Source organism: Puma concolor, chromosome A1 (genome assembly GCF_028749965.1).
Source record: "Puma concolor isolate L17-30 chromosome A1, mPumCon1.1.hap2, whole genome shotgun sequence".
Taxonomy (NCBI): domain Eukaryota; kingdom Metazoa; phylum Chordata; class Mammalia; order Carnivora; family Felidae; genus Puma; species Puma concolor.
The window spans coordinates 241,759,683-241,778,277 of NC_141667.1; the positions used below are offsets into that span (position 1 = coordinate 241,759,683).

Consider the following 18,595-nt stretch of genomic DNA (forward strand, 5'->3'; position numbering starts at 1 on the left):
AAGTAGCAAACCCTTGCATAATTTATATAACTCCATTAGCAATCAACATTGTAGTCATAAATTCTAAAATTATGATGTTTTGAGAAGTGTGACCATTATTATATCAGTTACCCTCCTGAAATGCTAAGGTTGATGTACACAGTCAAATTTAGATACGTTTAAGACAGTCTCAAGTCCTGGATCCTAAGGTTATAGGTCTATGTATTCAGTTAGAACTATCTGGATATAGCAGAAAGTATAATAGATAATCATAACTTAGAATAGTATAAATAGAAACTTCAATAGAAATCTTATAATTCTGACTAATTCTTTTTTTTTTTAAAGCAAATGTATTTGTAGGTCATGTTGAATAGAGCAAAACCTATAGAGGGCACATCATGCAGGATCCAGATTAGACTGGAGTTATTTCAGGCACATGGGTGAAGAGTTTCATCCTATCCTTAGTGAGAAGGAAAAAGAGATTTGTAATTCACTGTGTGTTCAGGTTCTCATTTCAGAGTATGAGTTCAGTTATCAAGAAAGTATTTTATTATCTTCATAAAATTTTATTTTTTTTTTATTTTTTAAATTTTTTTTTTTTTCAACGTTTATTTATTTTTGGGACAGAGAGAGACAGAGCATGAACGGGCGAGGGGCAGAGAGAGAGGGAGACACAGAATCGGAAACAGGCTCCAGGCTCTGAGCCATCAGCCCAGAGCCCGACGCGGGGCTCGAACTCACGGACCGTGAGATCGTGACCTGGCTGAAGTCGGACGCTTAACCGACTGCGCCACCCAGGCGCCCCCTTCATAAAATTTTAAATAAAAGAATCTATGTAGATATTCTTACACGGCTATTTGCTGTCAAATCATCTGGAATATAAAACACACAAGTGCAGGGAACATGCCCCTGTTCAGAGCCTAGATGAGGTCAGCTACATTAGATGTGCACTTTGCTCATGCTCTCTATGAAAAAATGAACAAGTATCAGGTGGAACTTTCAAATTTTAAAGCTGTCCATCAATAAAATGAACTCCTTAATAAAGTAGTGCATTCCCCACTGTTAGAATTGTTTAAGCAAAGACAATTAACCATGTTTCTGGGATATTATACAGGGACTTTCTGCATTAAGGCAAAAAACTTTTTTTCCATTCTAAGAATCTGGGTTTCTGTTACCTAAATTTCTTCTACATAAATCGATTGGCTTTTATGATGTTATATTGTGGGTTTTCTTTTCCTTAAAGATTTTCTTTTATTCTTTAACATGAATACATGTAGAATAAAGTGTTTGATTAACAAAAGGGGGAAAGGAGATACAATTTGCCTCCAAATGACAATCCTTATCAATGAGAAAATTAAGTCATTTGACTTCTCATATAGCACTGAGACTATATAGAGAACTATAGGTAGATGATTCAAGATGCTATAATAAATTTGTCAAGTGGAAGATAAATTGAAAGATAAGAAGGAAGGTATGAATAGAAGAAAATTTGTCCGTAACAGAACCAAGGATGTTTTTGAAGCTTATGGAACCAGATTGAGGAATTAATTGTACCTGAAATAGAGTGACAAAATGATGACTATAATTTGTAGAGGATCAGAAATATGACGTAGATTGTGATTCTGACAGATTAATTTTTTAAAATTAATGTTATCTTTTAGTATTTTGTTGGTGGATTCCATAATGTTTTGCTATGAAAAAAATGTGTGTGCTACATCTCTTATTAGGAATGCCTTCTCTTACTTGCTAAATTTGGAAGATGATATGACTTGCATGAAGATTAATATTTATAATTATTTAGGTTGTCACTATGTGACTTCCATTGGTCCAACGAATGATTTTTAATCACTTTATTAAGAGATAGAAAATAGCTTTCCCATGTGTTCTGAACTCCTTAGTATGCCCTACAAACTACCTCATTTAATATGACAAGGTGTTGAGTAAAAAAAAAAAAAAAAAATTATGTCCCATATATACAGACATCCTTTATTCTGTAGGGAAGATGAATTTCTTGATATGTACCAGGCGTTGGTGAAGCAAATTAGAATTGAGTGATTCCCTGGATTTATAGTTAACTCTCATATTTTATGGCCTTTTAAAAAACTAATTTTAGTGCAAATTATCCCAGAAATACTGCAGAAAAAATGTCTAGAAGCATAACAACTACATATAGTAAAACCCTAATAATAAATTATTAAACTATTTAAGCACTGGCTGTTAGCCCTAGGCGCAACTCTAAAATTATGGTTCCACAGAATTTTCTATCATCTTCTAAAACAAACTCCAAGTTGTAATACAGTCTTCTACTTCATATCAAAATTATATAAACATAATAAGTGCTCCTGAATAATATGCATCTAACAAAAGAAATATCCATTATTCTGGATATTTATTCTGTATTTATAATAATATTATATAGTATTTATTATACAGTATTCTGATAAATTAATGTGCCATATTGTTTCAAATTCAGACAAATGTTAAAATATTATGTAGCAAGCAACACATATGAAATACTGAATGATCAACTAAATGGAGGCTTTACTTTGTTCAACCACTCTCATCCACCAAAAAAAATTTTAAAATTACATATCATATATGCAAATTACTCCATCTTTCAAGCTTATAATAATCTTTGGGTCCTTTCACATAAATAAACAAATACTTAAATATGTTGGTTTTTCCCCATATATCCCTGTACATTGTTTTTTTTTTTTAATTTTAACTTGTTTTATTTTTTATTTTTTTAAAATTTACATCCAAATTAGTTAGCATATACTGCAACAATGATTTCAGGAGTAGATTCCTTAGTGTCCCTTACCCATTTAGCCCATCCCCCCTCCCCAAACCCCTCCAATACCCTCAGTTTGTTCTCCATATTTATGAGTCTCTTCTGTTTTGTCCCCCTCCCTGTTTTTATATTATTTTTGTTTCCCTTCCCTTACGTTCATCTGTTTTGTCTCTTAAAGTCCTCATATGAGTGAAGTCATATGATTTTTGTCTTTCTCTGACTAATTTCACTTAGCCAAATACCCTCCAGTTCCATCTATGTAGTTGCAAATGGCAAGATTTCATTCTTTTTGATTGCTGAGTAATACTCCAATGTATATATATACCACATCTTCTTTATCTATTCATCCATCGATGGACATTTGGGCTCTTTCCATACTTTGGCTACTGTTGATAGTGCTGCTATAAACATGGCGATGCATGTGTCCCTTAGAAACAGCACACCTGTATCCTGTGGATAAATGCCTAGTAGTGCAATTGCTAGGTTGTAGGGTAGTTCTATTTTTAGTTTTTTTGAGGAACCTCCATACTGTTTTCCAGAGTGGCTGCACCAGCTTGCATCCCCAATTATGACTAATTCTTAAATTATGTTTTCATAAACAGAATCACTTTTGGAAATGTGAATTATATGCTTTAAACAATAAAGGCAATGTGATAGACTGTGAAATGGCCTCAAGAGTTTTCCATTCCTGTGTGCTGGCCCCTTTGCAATGCAACTTTGCAGCTCTTCCTGTCAGGAAGTGGCCTTTGTCTGCCTTTGAATCCAAAGTTGGCCAGTGTGACTTGCTTTGGTCAATGGGATATTGGCAGATGTGATGCAAGAGGCTTGGAAAATGTTTGTGCAGTGAGTCTCACCTTCTCCTGTTGCTGTTGAGAATTCTCCCACTACCATACGCATGAAGCTGAGCTAACCTGATGAAGAGAGACACGTGGTCGTCACCCCAGATGACACCAGGCCAACAGCCAGGTATTAGAATAAGACCATTCTAGACCATCTTGTCCCAGCCAAGCCAGTGCAGCCCATTAGAACTGCCCAGCCATGGGGCGCCTGGGTGGCTCAGTCGGCTAAGTGTCCGACTTCGGCTCAGGTCACGATCTCGCAGTTCGTGGGTTCGAGCCCCGCATCGGGCTCTGTGCTGACAGCTCAGAACCTGGAGCCTGTTTCAGGTTCTGTGTCTCTCTCTCTCTCTGACCCTCCCCCGATCATGCTCTATCTCTCTCTGTCTCAAAAATAAATAAACGTTAAAAAAAAAAAAAAAAGAGCTGCCCAGCCAATTCACAAAACTGTGAGAAATAACAAATGTTATTGTTTTAAACCATAAAGTTTTGAGATTGTTTGTTTCACAGCAAAAGCTACCTGATGCAGAGGGCTTCTTGTTCAGGATGGACTAAATGCATGTGTTTATCTCCATTCTCTACCAAAATCCTAAAACCCCCTACCATAAGAGGGAATCAATTAGAGGGTATCAACCCTTAAAGACATGGAGAGTAGGAACGAAGACGGTCGCAGATGAGAGATCTCAACAAAGCTGACAGAGGTGTGGTGGAAGGTGTACAGAGAGTGGAGGAAGCTACCATCTGGGTGGAGGACTGCAGCGACTCAGGAAGGGTCACACCTTGGAGGTACTGCAGAAAACAACAGTACTAGCGAGGAGACTATGCACTCAGTTGCCTTGGTGCAGACCTCCTCCCTGCTCTAAGTAGGCAAGCAGCTAGCACCGATAGCTAGCGCCCTATTCTCTCAATTAAGGAAACTGAAGATTCATTACTTAGAGAAATTCAAGCAAAGAGTATCTACAGGAATCCTAGGTATACCGAAGCATAGGTGTGCAGTGACGTAAACTGGGGAAGGACGTGCAAGGTGGCATCCTAAGTGTGGGCCCCTCAGTCCCTCTCCCCAGTCATACTTTATGAATACCCTAGAGGAGTTCTGAATAACTGCAGAAAGGCTAAAACACTACCATGAGACTCACCATCAAACAGCCAGCCAGTTGCCAGGGCCTCCCGTGCAGGGCCTCCCATCCACTCGCCCTACCTCACAGCATCTAGCTAGCTTTGTGTGTGTCTCAGTTAGACACGAGCACAGAGGGGTCACCCAGGCATTTAAAAAAGCCTCTAACACAAAATATAGAGAACAAAAAGCAAAAGCCAGAAGGAAAAGAGAGCTCAAAGAAAAAGGACACAACACAGGGAAGAGAAGAAAAAATGTATTTTCAGAGAGACAAGAAAGGGAAGGTACTGCATTCATGAAACACACAAAGATGCTATAAAAAAGGAATATTCGGGGCGCCTGGGTGGCGCAGTCGGTTAAGCGTCCGACTTCAGCCAGGTCACGATCTCGCGGTCCGTGAGTTCGAGCCCCGTGTCAGGCTCTGGGCTGATGCCTGGAGCCTGTTTCCAATTCTGTGTCTCCCTCTCTCTCTCTCTGCCCCTCCCCCGTTCGTGCTCTGTCTCTCTCTGTCCCAAAAATAGATAAACGTTGAAAAAAAAAAAAATTAAAAAAGGAATATTCATTCATTCATTCATTCATTCATATTTTAGAGAGAGAACACATGAGGGAGAGGCAGAGGGAGAGAGAGAATACCAAGCAGGCTCCATGCTCAGTGCAGAGCCTGATGTGGGACTCGATCTCATGACCCTGGAATCATGACCGAGCCAAAATCAAGAGTTGGACACTGAACCGACTGAGCCACCCACGTGCCCCCCAAGAGTAATATTTACAGAGCAGAAAAGAGCTCTTGCAAATTAAAAATATTAGAACTAAAATAAAAATTTCAGTAGAATGGTTGGAATTTAAAATTGAAAAAATCACTCAGAAAGTAGAACAAGAAAACAATACAATGGTCAACAGGAGAAAAAAAGAAAGAAAACAAGAGGCTCCATCCAGGGGACACCTGATTGAAAGGCAATGCAAAAGGTACAGGAGAGAGGAACAACTTATTTTTAAAAATATAACAAAAATTTCCAGCACTAAAGGCTACGAGTTGCATACAGTGAGTGAGTATCACCTTCTTATAACATTTCAGAATACCAGGGATAAAAAGAAGATCTGAAATTCTTGTAGAAGTTAAAACAAAACAAAACAGATTACATACAAGGAATGGGGGATAAGAATAGCATTTAAGTTCTCAGAAGTAACACTGGAAGCTAGAAGATAACGTTTTCAGTATTTTCAGAGGGTGATTTTCAACCCGAGATGAAAACCTCAACAAATGATCAGCGTTAACACATGGGATGAGGAAGCTTCAGGCACTGCTGCCCACACACTCCACCCACTCAGGAAGTGAATGGAGGCTGTGCTCTGCCGACGGAAGGAGTAACGCAAGAAAGAGGATAAGGAACAAAAGTCCTGCAAGGGAGAATCAGAAAAGAAAGGCCCCGGGACAACCCCTGCCCTGCAGTAACCAGGCTGGGCTGCAGTGGAGACACGGAAAAGGAAGAGGGTCTCAGGGGGAAAACATTTCCGAATTACTGGGAGCATTCAGCAGTGAAAACCAGTATTCCGAAGAGTTTTAATCTGTGTGCGACTGAGGGTAGCGGAGAGGCAAGATAATCAGATTTTCATCTGCTGCAGTAAGAAGCCAAAAAAATACTTTTGAAATAGATGAGTCAAGAACAAGCAGTAAAAAAATGTATCATTCACAACTTTGGAGGCCAGCAGAAAGGAGGTGAAGTATTTAAAGTGGTTCACTGTCTCTGGAGGCGGGTCTGGAAGCGGCAGGATAGAACCGACTGCAGCTTGTTGTAGAAGCCGTTGTTAGCATTATGATTACGTAAGTTTTTAAGCCATGTGTGTGTATTGCCTTGATAAAATAAAACTATGCTAAAATAAGAGCTCTTAGAGAATAAACCAAAGATTTACTAACCTTTTGTCTCAGTTCATGTGTATCACTAGAAATGAATTCAATCACATATGGCATCTCAATGGACATACACAAAGAGAAGCTACCAAAAAAGAAGAGAAAGTTGTCTGAGTCTATAATCTTAAATATTAAACAACTACTTGTAGTCATTTTTTAAAATTATATATATACACATATATAATATACATATAAATATGCATATATAAATATGTATATATAATTTTAACATACACATTTAAATATACATATTTAAACATACATATTTAAATATACATATTTTATATGTATATATAATTTTAATATACATATTTAAATATACATATTTATATATACATATGTAAATATGTGTGTGTGTGTATATATATATATATATATATATATATATATATATATAATTTTAAATGAAAATTTTTGGTACTCACCTTTGCTTTGTTCCTATTTCCTTTACATAAATCTTCTCTACTGTATCCTGTTAAAAGAAAAATATACATGTATAACTAAGTATCTACTAAGTTTCACAATGAGACCTCAAAGCTGAAAGTAGTGTTGCCAAGGCCACAACCTACAGCAGCTATGAGACAGCTGGTCTCATGTTGGAGTGGCGAGACACAGAACATTTGGTCATGGAAAAACAGTAACTTCTAAAATGCAACTGATATTGGGGATAATTTATGACCATTTTAATGGAGATTTTCAACTATACATATGTCTCTATGAGCGTATATGCACACATATACCTATACACCTATATATACATATACACATACACATATAAACACAGTTTATATAAATACATACAAAATAGCAACAAAGTGTTAACCAGTAGCTTTGGGCTACTATCTTTGGCAATGGAATTAAGGGTTGTTTAAATTTTCCTCTTTGGTTTCTTGGCATTCTTTATGCTTATCTAAATTATTCATAATGAACATGTAAGTAGAGACACAAAAATTTTTTAAGTGACTGAACAGAATAAAAATATGATACCCATTGAGTGTAATTGTGCCTTGTATCTAAATGCAGAAATGTCAGCAAAACAGATTTTGCACCACGAAGATTAGATTATTTTGGATACTTTTTCTTCCCTGTGAATAAATCACCAAAAAAAAGCTTCTTTAAATCTTTCGTAAGCATACGAACCTGACTGTTTTCATTCAAAGCTCTGTCCTGTTGCCAGGGTGCTACGGTGGCGGGCATGAAGAAGACGGCCCTGGTGCCTTGGATGCTGAGTTCCATGATGTAGGTAATTTTGATCAGGACCTTAGCCTTAGGGGGTAGATTTCCAACACTAACAGTAAAAACATCCTGAAATAGAAACACATTACTCAGCTTTCCACTCAAAAGCATATGCATTCTATGCTAGTTAATCCTCCCTATTACATGAGCCACTTAAATTACAATCTGCCAGAGTCTTCCTCAGAAAATGGGCATATACCGTTTTGTAGTGCTAAAGGAGAATCCTGGAGCTGGTCCCCAGGGGTGGGAACGGTGTGACATCTACAAAGGGCAGAGGGAGGGGAGGCCCCCTGGAAGCAGGACCCCACCCTGACTGGGGAGTCTCACCGTCCTCGTCCTCGCACAGAGGCCCTGGGCACGGGGCTCTGCACAGCCAGCCTCCAGACAGCCCCTTCTGGAAGGGCCTGTAGCCTCTCCGACCTCCACAGCATCTGGCAGTAATTCTGTCAGGAGCCGGAGAGCTTCAGCAGTTCTCGCTAACTTGGTCCTCACTTAATTCTTTCACCCTACAGTTTACTCATCATTTTATTTAGAAAAGGCATTTCATTTTCTTTTAAAGGGGCATTATAATCACTGCATAAGGAGACAAACTCATGAATGACTAGGGCAGAAAAAAGACAGATCTATTTTTTCTGATCCTACACAGAGAAGCTCTTAATACCCCAAGCATATCTTCTGTTCTGCTTGACTGTACTGCCATGAAATTCAGTATGTTTAGGAGCATATAATACTAATGATAATATCCATTTGCAAGAACACCCAATGAAGAAATGGATTCCAACGAAGGGATAAACAATGGAGAGATGATTAGTAAACAGTGTTTGTCCTTGAAAGAAGTGCATAAAAACCTGGGGCTCATTTGAGGGACTCCCACGGAATAGAGTGGGGCTGCACTTCCGTTTCTATGTAGGCTACAGATGCAAGATGTCACTTCTGTTGCAACAAGCCGGATAATCTACAAAACTGTAGCTTGTCCTGAATTGCCAGAACACTGAGTTGCAAGGCAGCCAAGTGAACTGAATTCCAAAGAGTGACGAGCCCCTCAAGGCACAGATGGGGCACGGGAACTGTGGATTCCCCTATGGGCTCCGAGGGGGCTAGCATCTTGGTCTAGAGTAACAGGGAAGCTAGCCCTCACTCGGCAGCTTCCGTCCACGGAGGCCGGGCCCTTGATTCAGCTTCTCCCAGCTTCCGACTTGGCCTCGAGATTTCCTCTGCATTTCCTCATTAACTCTTTATTTACCCTTTTCTGTTACTTCCTTGCTTAAATATTTGGGACGACAAACTAGACCTCTATCTTTGTAAATAGTGTATGAAGAGTAGTGAGGCAGATTTGCACTGTTGCCAGAGGAGCAGAAAGCAGCCGTCTGTCCTGCTTGGGTGGCAGGCAAGGTCCTGGGTGAAGGCAAGGACAGCTTTGGTTTTCCCTTACGTGGAGAGACGCTGAAGCCAAGGCTTTTTAAATATACGTGTCTTTTAAGTTAAGCAAACAGGGACACCTGGCTGACTCAGTCAGTAGAGCATGCTACTCTTGATCTCAGGGTCATGAGTTCAAGTCCCATGCTGGGCATAAAGCTTACTTAAAAAAGAAATTAAGCGAGCAGATGGAGTCTGGACATTCCAACCAGAAGAATGAGGGCCTCTGCAAATGGCATTATGTTTTCAAGATGACGAATAATAGCTCAGGCTCACTGCGGTTTGAAGTGGGAGGAAGGACGTAGTGCAATGAGGCTGAGGCAGGTGAAGCCAGGCTTGGGAGGGTCTTGGGCACCGTACTGATGGGCTGAGGGTATGATGGTGGGCCCCACAGTAGTGGCCATAGGAGAGGTGGTGAGATGGGCAGGCCTCCTAAGCTGGTAAGAAACCTGAACAGATGATTACTTGGAGATGGATGATGGACAACAGGGAAGGGAGGACCGAAGGGTGATGCCTTGGGTTCCCGCCTGGCCGACTGCGTAAGTGGTGACGCCATTATTACCACCAGAAAAACAGGAGGAGGAAACAGTTTGGAGGGGAAGGGAGGGTAACGAAATCAGCTTTAGACCTATTACCTGATACGTAAGTGTGGTTTTTAAAAATATTTTCAATTACGGACTTCATGACCACTCCACCTCGTTCTTTTTAACCTTACTTCAAAATGCACTAAATATAAGATTAATTTAGATAGATATATCCTAAATGTGGACCAAGGCAAAATTGAGTCTAGTAATTTTGACAGACTCTTTATTGTGCCTTAATCCAAGGAATCTTAGGAAGAGAAAAAACTGTATACTTTAAAGCTGAATTAGACTTAAGCTTCCTCAAGCCAGAAAGCTAGGGAATCTGGGCATGGCAGCTCAGGTCTTTTTCTGCTTTCCCTGTGCCAACCAGCACTTAAAGGCAGGTGTCCCAAGGCTGCATCCTTGCATGATGCCCAATGTGTCACCATGTCAATTTAGGGCCTCCCCCGATGACTCCCAGATCCCCACGCCCAGTGCAGACCTTTCTCCTAATGCCTGACCAGCTGTCTCAGGGACCTGTCCCCACAAAGTCCCATCAGTCTCTTAGACTCATCATCCCCTCCTGCACTTGTCACTTACACACCCATGAAGGATCTGCTTCTCTCAAATCCCTGCCTTGATGAACAGCCACACTGATCCCAGTGTTACTCTTGACTCGTTTCTCCCTGCCGCACCCTCCAATCTGGCTTCAGTCTGTGCACTCCACCGCCCTGGCATCTTTCGGATGTGCTGCATCCTCTCCGTTGCCACTGTCACTACCTTAGTAGTTTAGTTTGGGCCCTCATCCCACCTCTTGCCTAGATTACCACAAGGGCCACCAAACTCCTCTCCATGACAGTCTGCATGTTTGTGTTCCCCCCCAAACCCACAGGTTGAAACCCTGACACCCACTGGGATGGTATTAGGAGGTGCAGCCTTTGGGAAGTAATCAGGTTTCAATGAGGCCTCATGATGGAATTAGTGTCCCCATAAGAAGAGGAAGAGACTAGCACCTACTCTCTGCTATATGAGGAAACCAGGAAGAAATCCACCATCATCATTTTGGACCTCCCTCCCTTCAGAACTGTAAGAAATAAGTGTTTGTTGGTAAAGCCAACTTAGCAAACTAGACAATCTCCCCTGCCCTGAGGTGTCCCTCAGGCCACTCCAACCTTCTCGTCACCACTTGAGTGTTCTTTCTCAAAGGCAATTCTTATCAGTGTCACTCCAGCCAAGTCGAAATATTTCTGTTTTCCCAAGGAACCATGCTTTTTCAGGTCTGTTACAGCCTGTGTATGTGTCTCCCCTCTGTCTGCAGGCCCTTACCTCTTAGTTTACCTGGAGAATTCCTGCTTATCTTTCAAAAGAAGAAATCTAGTAGGCATGGTAACTGTACCTGCTTCCAGATTCTCCACAATTTTATCCCTATGAAAGCAATTAATCAGAATGAAAAGAATCTGGACCTGTCTCCGGACTCTGCAGAAATGCCTCCCTGGGATATGATTTGGTGGAAACTGGATAAATTGCTAGGTAGGCTTAGTTCTAAGAAAAATGCATATACAGTGGACCCTTGAACAACATGGGGGTTAAGGGTACTGATCCCCATACAGCCAAAAATCTGCTTATAACTTTTGCTCCCTAAAGATTTAACTACTAATAGCCTATTGCTGACTGGAAGCCTTACTGATAACATAAACAGTCAATTACCACATGTTTTACATGCTATATGTTATATACCATAATCTTACAATGAAGTAAGTTGGAGAAAAGAAACTGTTCCTAAGAAAATCCTAAGGAAGACAAAATAAATTTACAAGGCTGTACTGTATTTATCCAAAAAAATCTGCCTAAAAGTGCATCTATGCAGTTCAAACCTGTGTTGTTCAATGGCCAACTGTATATTACACTCTTTTACCAGAAGATGAAGATTACGTACCCCAAATGTCTTTTCATTGTCACTTCTGGGAAACTCTGTTCCCAAGGACAGAAGTAGCTGTTCTTATTTGTTTGGCAATTCTGACACCGATTCCTCCCGCATTCAGGTAAGCCAAATGGTTCTGACCAGCTTGACCTCCCCTCACTAATGGCAAGTTAAACTCTAGGCCTAAAACAGCATAAATTATCCCAGTTTCTACTATGAATTTCATGTTTCAAGTCCTATTCCAACTCTTTCTCCCTTCTGGTAAGTATGTTAGAGGAATGCATGAATATCAAGCCCTACGGGTGCATCCTGGTCCATCAAGTAAGCGCCATGGCCTTGACTGATGGCTTCTCGGTATTCACGGCGGGCTGCTTCCTTCTCTTTAACCTGGAAAAGATTATTTTCAAGCCAGTCATAACATGAATAGTGATTTCAGACTTTAACAAGAAAAACTTCATCAATATTTATTAAAACCTATGCAAAACCAGAAAACTAAGCATCTAAGGTGAAATGAAACCTATATAAAGTGGCCATTAAAATGTAATTACCTAATAAGAATTTGAATATTAAAAGGCCAAAATGATGATGTTGGGACCAAAATATTTCACAGTCAATAGTGAAAAAAATATTTGATTGGGATTTTATGTTGAACAAAAATAATAAGTTAAATCTTAAATTTAATAAAATAGCAGTTATTGCAATTGTGGGCTAATCCTTAGAATAAACAAAGAATGTATCACTTGTTATTTCTTTTGGTACACCCTTTCTTACAACAATAGCCATCACCTCAGTCTGTCTGTTACAGCAGGGCGCAGAGGGTCATTGTTTGCAAAACTGTATAAGGGCTTCACCAATTTTCCTATGTGCCTCTCTTAAACTTTTGATACTGAAATGATCTTTTCTGAAGTGCTAGGCAAAGAATTTGCAAGGCACTGACTGATGAACACTGGACAGACAGGAACAGAAACCAGTTAATCAGGGAGGGATGTGTCCCAGGAAGCCAACTGCCCAAGTGCTTGGTTCTTCAAAGATTATTTCTGTCTTATGACAAGGTTGCTACTCAACCTTATAGCTATGGGGACTCAGATGAGAAACATTTGAGTAAATGGGAAACTTACTCTGAAACCAAAGAGCGATCGCAGTGCATTTTTTCCCCTTACCTCTCCCACTATGTGTTTCCCATTGATGAATGCTTCAAAACCACAGACAGCTGCCTTATCATCCAAGGGAAAAATATATTTTGCCTCAATGGGCACAGAACTTTGATTTGTATATGTCTGAAAAACAATGACCTGAAGAAGAACAAAAAATCCATGTACTTGATGAAACCATATGGAGCAACATTTGCAGGAACAACTATTAACGGAAACTACAATGTATATTTTCTTTCAATTGCTTGAATTTGCATCATGTCCCTCAAACTCCCAATCCTGGCTTCAGGGGCTAGAGCATTCTACAGTTATGGTGTAGAGTCCATGTTACATTATAAAACATAGTAGCTACATCTTTAGGAAGTTCATACACACATGGCTAGAATAAAAGTCACTAGTATTACAATATTGTAAACAATGGCTTAACAGAAGCAATGCAACTTCCATTAAGGCGGCAACACAACGGTCCCTTCATGTGTGGGTCTTGATCTCTCCTTGGTGTCACATGGGCCCAGACACTATTCCAGAGGGTTCTTATATCTGGCCTGTTTTCAGGTCTTGGCACTTCTTCCTTTACCTCTCTGTGCACAGCCGTCCATGGGTTTTCTCATCCATGCTCATTTCTTCCTGTCTAGACGACTCCTGAATCAACTCTTTTCCACTCCTACATGCTGTCTCTATTCCTATCAGATTAATTTTACTAAATGGACTGTGTTCATCACATCACTCCCTTGCTTAAGAAAAGGCCAGTCTTTAAACATTTGAAAATTAACAAAACAAAACAAAACACCTAGACGTATAATAAACAGTAACATTTAAACATGTGGCAATAATGAGGAAAAATATTTAACCGTTTGTCATTAATAACCTCTGGGAAGAGAGTGAAATGAAAAATTAAAAAGAATAAAGGTGGGATGGCTGGGTGGCTCAGTCTGTTAAGTGTCTGAGTCTTGATCTAGGCTCAGGTCATGATCTCATGGTTCATGAGATCGAACCCTTCTTCAGGCTCTGAGCTGACAGCACGGAGCCTGCTTGGGATTCTGTCTCCCTCTCTCTCTGCCCCTCCCCTGCTTGCTCTCTTTCTCTCTCAAAATAAACAAATAAAACAAAACAAAAAAGAATAAAGGTTATGAACTTATACAAAAAAGCTGTCCACAACCAGATTCACAGTAAACTGGGCTGCCCCCAGAGAAAAAATGTGCCACACCAGAGAAAAAGTTCAAGGCACATCCATTTAAAAAAGAATTTGATTTTCTCCAAATCATCAGGTCAGCACCCTCCAGGGTGCTTCAAACAAAGGCCTCACCAGCTGGTGGCAGCCATCTGCTCACCAGGCAGCTCCCTGGAACTGGGGACTGGCCATGGCCCAAGATAACCCCAAAGGATTGAATCCCAGAGTTTCTTGGGTGTCTGGTGACTCCAAGCCATTGTAGAAGGTCAGAGAGCACCCGGCAGAGGAGTCACACAGATCGCTGACCAGGAGGCTATCACGCGCTCCCGTGCATGGAACTCTCTTCATCTGTCTCTAGGATATCCAGTTTTACCAAACCCCGCAAGGGCACCTACGCTCCGCCTGTGACTGATGGATAGGATCACTGTCTAACTGTCTTTTGGTTTAGGTTAATGTTTTCATCCTACTCTGTGCATGTCCTGCCTGCATCTAGTCAGCAGGTCTGTCTTCGCATGGGAGCTCCCAGGGGTCAGGCCTATGGCAGCTTCACTCTCTCTGTAATTGTATGACTGGGCACTCAGAAAGCAAGGAATATTTGATAATGATGATAAAAGTATTTTTACTAGGTCTTAGAAGAGAAATAAATACAGTGGTACTAATTTTTGACATCTTAATTTTCCTCCTTCAGATGAAACTACTATTTTAGTTTTATTACTAAACTAAAAACATTAAACTCATTCTAAGCGTCAAGTAAGTGAGCCATGAATATACAAGTCCCTGCTCTTGGGCCTCTGTTTGGATATTCAAAGTCAACCTACAGGCCGACTGTCTAATCACAAATTAGTGGAAAATTCACTGCTAAATCAGGAGTTATTTTTTGGGCAAACTTCCCCATGGAAAAAAATCTTCATCAGGTTTAAAATATCAAATGGCAGAAGTTTTCTAATCCACGGTAATGTATACATGACTCTCCTTTTAACATAATCACCATTTGTTTTGTATCTACTGCTTATGAAAAAATGCCCTACTTTACATTCATTATATTTAATCCTCACAATTTTACATATGAGGAAACTGAGGCACAAAGAAGTTAAATAATTTCCTCAAGGTCGTAGAGCTAGAATAGAATGAGCGAGGATATGAAGCTAAGTCTTTCGAACTCCGGATTCTCTGCGCTAGACCGCCGGTTGAGGAGGCTGGCCTCGCGAGTCACAATGATCTGCGTTGAAATCTGTGCTTTATCATACAGTTAACATCTTTGCACATCAGATCCCTCATCTAAACAATGGGCATAATCACAGCGGCCACTTCACAGAGTTTTGGGGAGAATTAAATACAGCCTGTGAAAAACTCAATCCAGGGCCTGACTCATAGGAAGTGGTAACCATGGGGTCACAGCTCCTATGTGGCTCCAAAGAGATTAATATATAGTAGAACATTTACAAGGAGTCCACACCAGGACAGAGACAAAGTCTATGACATTTCCCTGAACCGCCTCTGGGATGAGGGTTTGGATCAGAGCGGCCGGAAGGCAATGATCGGACGTATGAAAACTAGTACGAATATCACACACAGCACACCCGCTCCACCCGCCACACCCATTTCCCCAGTTTAAGGTGACCGTGACAGGTAATCTGATTTCCCTCTGCAGAGAGAGGAATATCCCAATACCAGACTCAGGTGTTTTTATCTTCCTAAGAGGTCTTGATAGCCGTTCAGTGCAGTCTTTAGTGTTAGGAGCCAACGATGAGGTCAAATCTTAGAAAACAACCTTCACGGCACACTGGCAGTCGACCCGCATGTGTGCCCATGAGCTTGACTTTCTGTCCCATGACCTTGGGGGCACTAGCTGTGGACTTCTGGCTGCGGCCCAGCACGGCACTTGAGCATTACCTCTCCCCCTCGCCCCTGCTACAGAAGGGCTACCACTCCCCGCCGTGCCACTGTGATTTAGAACAAGAAATACGTATTCGGTCTTCGTGCCTGTTTCCCTCACAGAGCTCCCACAGCCCTCAGCATCTCCCAAGTGAGAAGAACAACGTGGGCATCTCCACGTTCATAACAAACCCCTTTCAACCACATCCGAGTTTATGTTAGAGAGGTGACTTCTGGAGGGGCGCCTGGGTGGCTCAGTCAGTTAAGTGGCTGACTTCGGCTCAGGTCATGATCTCGCAATTCCTGAGTTAGAGCCCCGCATCAGGCTCTGTGGGACTCGGGACCAGCCTCTGCAGTGACAGCAGGGGAGGAGGGCAGTCCTGCGGGACTAACCTGTGGGACGGGACACTATTTCCAGGCAGACAGTGTCAGAACTGAGTTACTGCTTGGGGGTGTGAACACACATCTCACACTCCCTCTACTGGATCATCAGTGTTTTTCTCGTGCACTGGCTCACACACGTGCCATGATTTCTCTCATCTTAAAAGAGAAAGGAAACCAATCTGATTCCACTTCTCTTCAGCCACGGTCTCATTTTCTCTCCTCTTTCCCCCCATTTTCTTTGGCACTCACTCTAATTAGGCTTTCCCACCCACTGCTCCATCAAAGAGGCAATTGTCAAGATTGTCGATGATCTCCTTATTGCTGAATCCAAAGGTCAAGTCTCGGCCTTGACTCTACCTGATCTGTCAGCAGCCTTTGACAGAATTATCATTCTTTCCGGAGACCCGGGCCCCCCGGGTGTCTCACCGGCCATTCCCTCTCTGTCTTCTTTGCTGACCAGCCTCCTCTCCCAACCCACGGCATGTTGGTCTTCCCTCCCTACCTATTCTCTTGGTGATCTAAAGGGGACACAGGACTTTAAACAGAACCCAAGTGCTGGCAACTCCCCCAGTTATGGCTCCGCTGGGAATTAACTTTTCCCTGCACTCTAGACTCAAATGCCTAACTTCCTGCTCAGCTTTTCCATCTGGACGTCAGCGTCTCGTGTGATACGGCCGAGGATGGCTTCCTGATAACCCTCCCAAGTTGCCCTCCTACCACCTTCCCCATTCCGGTACGTGCGAACGTGATCAGTCCTTCTAGTTGCTCAGGACAAGAACCTTGGCTTCATTCTTGACACTCGGCTTTCTCTAGTGTTCACGTCCATCAGCAAATCTTACTGGTTCTACCTTCAATCCTTTGCCAGACCAAATCATTTCTTACCCACCCCCATTGTTAACCGTCATCCTTGAACGAATTGCTTGAATGGTCACCTACGTTTGGTGCTATGACATGCTCCCAGATGTCCTTTTCAGGACCAAGGCTGCTGGGAGTGTCCTCTGCTGAGTCCTTCCCCAGACGGTACTCAGCAAAAGGTGGACCGCCTCACCCAAGATTACGACCCCTCTCCACAGGCAGCCACATCCAGTGACTGATGCCTCTGTGAGCACAAAGCTTGGCACCCGGCCTCAATTCAGAATATCTCTGAGGGGCTATCCCAGCTTCGGAGCTCCCTCTGAGATCATCTGAGGACTCATATGCATCATACGCTAGAGGTGTCACGGCTCAATGTCTCCTTTTGCCACGTCCTGATTCCCTCACTCTCTTACAGGAGCACTTCCCAACAAGCTTCCTGAGAACAAATTTTTACCTGGAGTCTGTTTTCCAGACCACGTGACCTAAGATGTCTCCTAACTGACCTTCTTCATACTGTTCTCAACATGGCAGCTAGTATGATCCTAATAAAACAGGTCAGATCATATCACTCCTCTGCCAAACATCTTCTAGTGGCTTCCATTTTACTCAGAATTTAGGACAATAACTTGTCCTGTATCCTGACGTGAACTGACCCCCACACCACCTTTCTGACCCAATCTGCTGCCATGCTTTCCCCTTCCACTCTGCTCTAGCCACAGTGGCCTCCTTGATGTCCCTGACCATATCAGGCTTGCTCCCACCACAGGGCCCTTGCACGTGCTGTTGCCTCTACCTGGAATGAGCAACCCCCAGATGTTCACATGGTTTAGCTCCCTATTTCTTTTTTTCTTTTTGATGGATACACTTCCTTTATCAAGGATGACAACCTAAAAAAACCCCAAACCCCAAACATGTAAAAACCTGGGTGCTAGAAATACAAATCCAATTCATTCAAATTCAAACTCATCCAAACTCTGGTCACAAACCCTAATGAGGTGCACTAGAGCACCAAGTCAGGGAGAGGGGGACAAAAGTGAAGCCAAGAGAAACAATAAGAATGGGGGGGGGGTTCCACACTCCCCTAGGGATCATCCTCACAAGTGGTACCTCTACCAGTGACAGTGAATACCCACCAGGCCCTAGCCTTTTGACCCCCACCCCATCCCAGCCCAGGGCTTTAAATGCCAGTCCCAAGTGGCTCTCCTTCCCCTGCTCCATTGTCACTTACTCAGGCTTCCAACCTCACTCTTCTCCTCTTCCACACCCTTCTCTGCGATTAGTAGGGGGTCAGGGTACTGTGCGAGCTGCACTGAGGCTGGGGGCCAGGGGAGGCAGGGTGGAAATGGAGTGCACAGGGCAGAAGGGCTGTCCAAGAATCTCTCTCTTCACAGGAT

The 18,595-nt window shown here is 42.1% G+C and overlaps 1 protein-coding gene across 6 annotated transcripts in view; it reads right to left on the reverse strand.

Moving 5' to 3' along the window:
• The window catches only part of PARP4 (poly(ADP-ribose) polymerase family member 4), a 117,058-nt gene that overhangs the window by 54,009 nt on the left and 44,454 nt on the right, over nucleotides 1-18,595 (reverse strand). For all 6 annotated transcript variants that reach the window (XM_086715567.1, XM_086715564.1, XM_086715559.1 and 3 more), the window contains 5 exons: nucleotides 12,926-13,057; nucleotides 12,066-12,152; nucleotides 7,770-7,934; nucleotides 7,055-7,101; nucleotides 6,636-6,714 (listed from right to left, as the gene is read on the reverse strand). In XM_086715567.1, coding sequence (XP_086571693.1) covers nucleotides 6,636-6,714; nucleotides 7,055-7,101; nucleotides 7,770-7,934; nucleotides 12,066-12,152; nucleotides 12,926-13,057 — 510 coding nt within the window. The remainder of the gene's footprint in view (nucleotides 1-6,635; nucleotides 6,715-7,054; nucleotides 7,102-7,769; nucleotides 7,935-12,065; nucleotides 12,153-12,925; nucleotides 13,058-18,595) is intronic.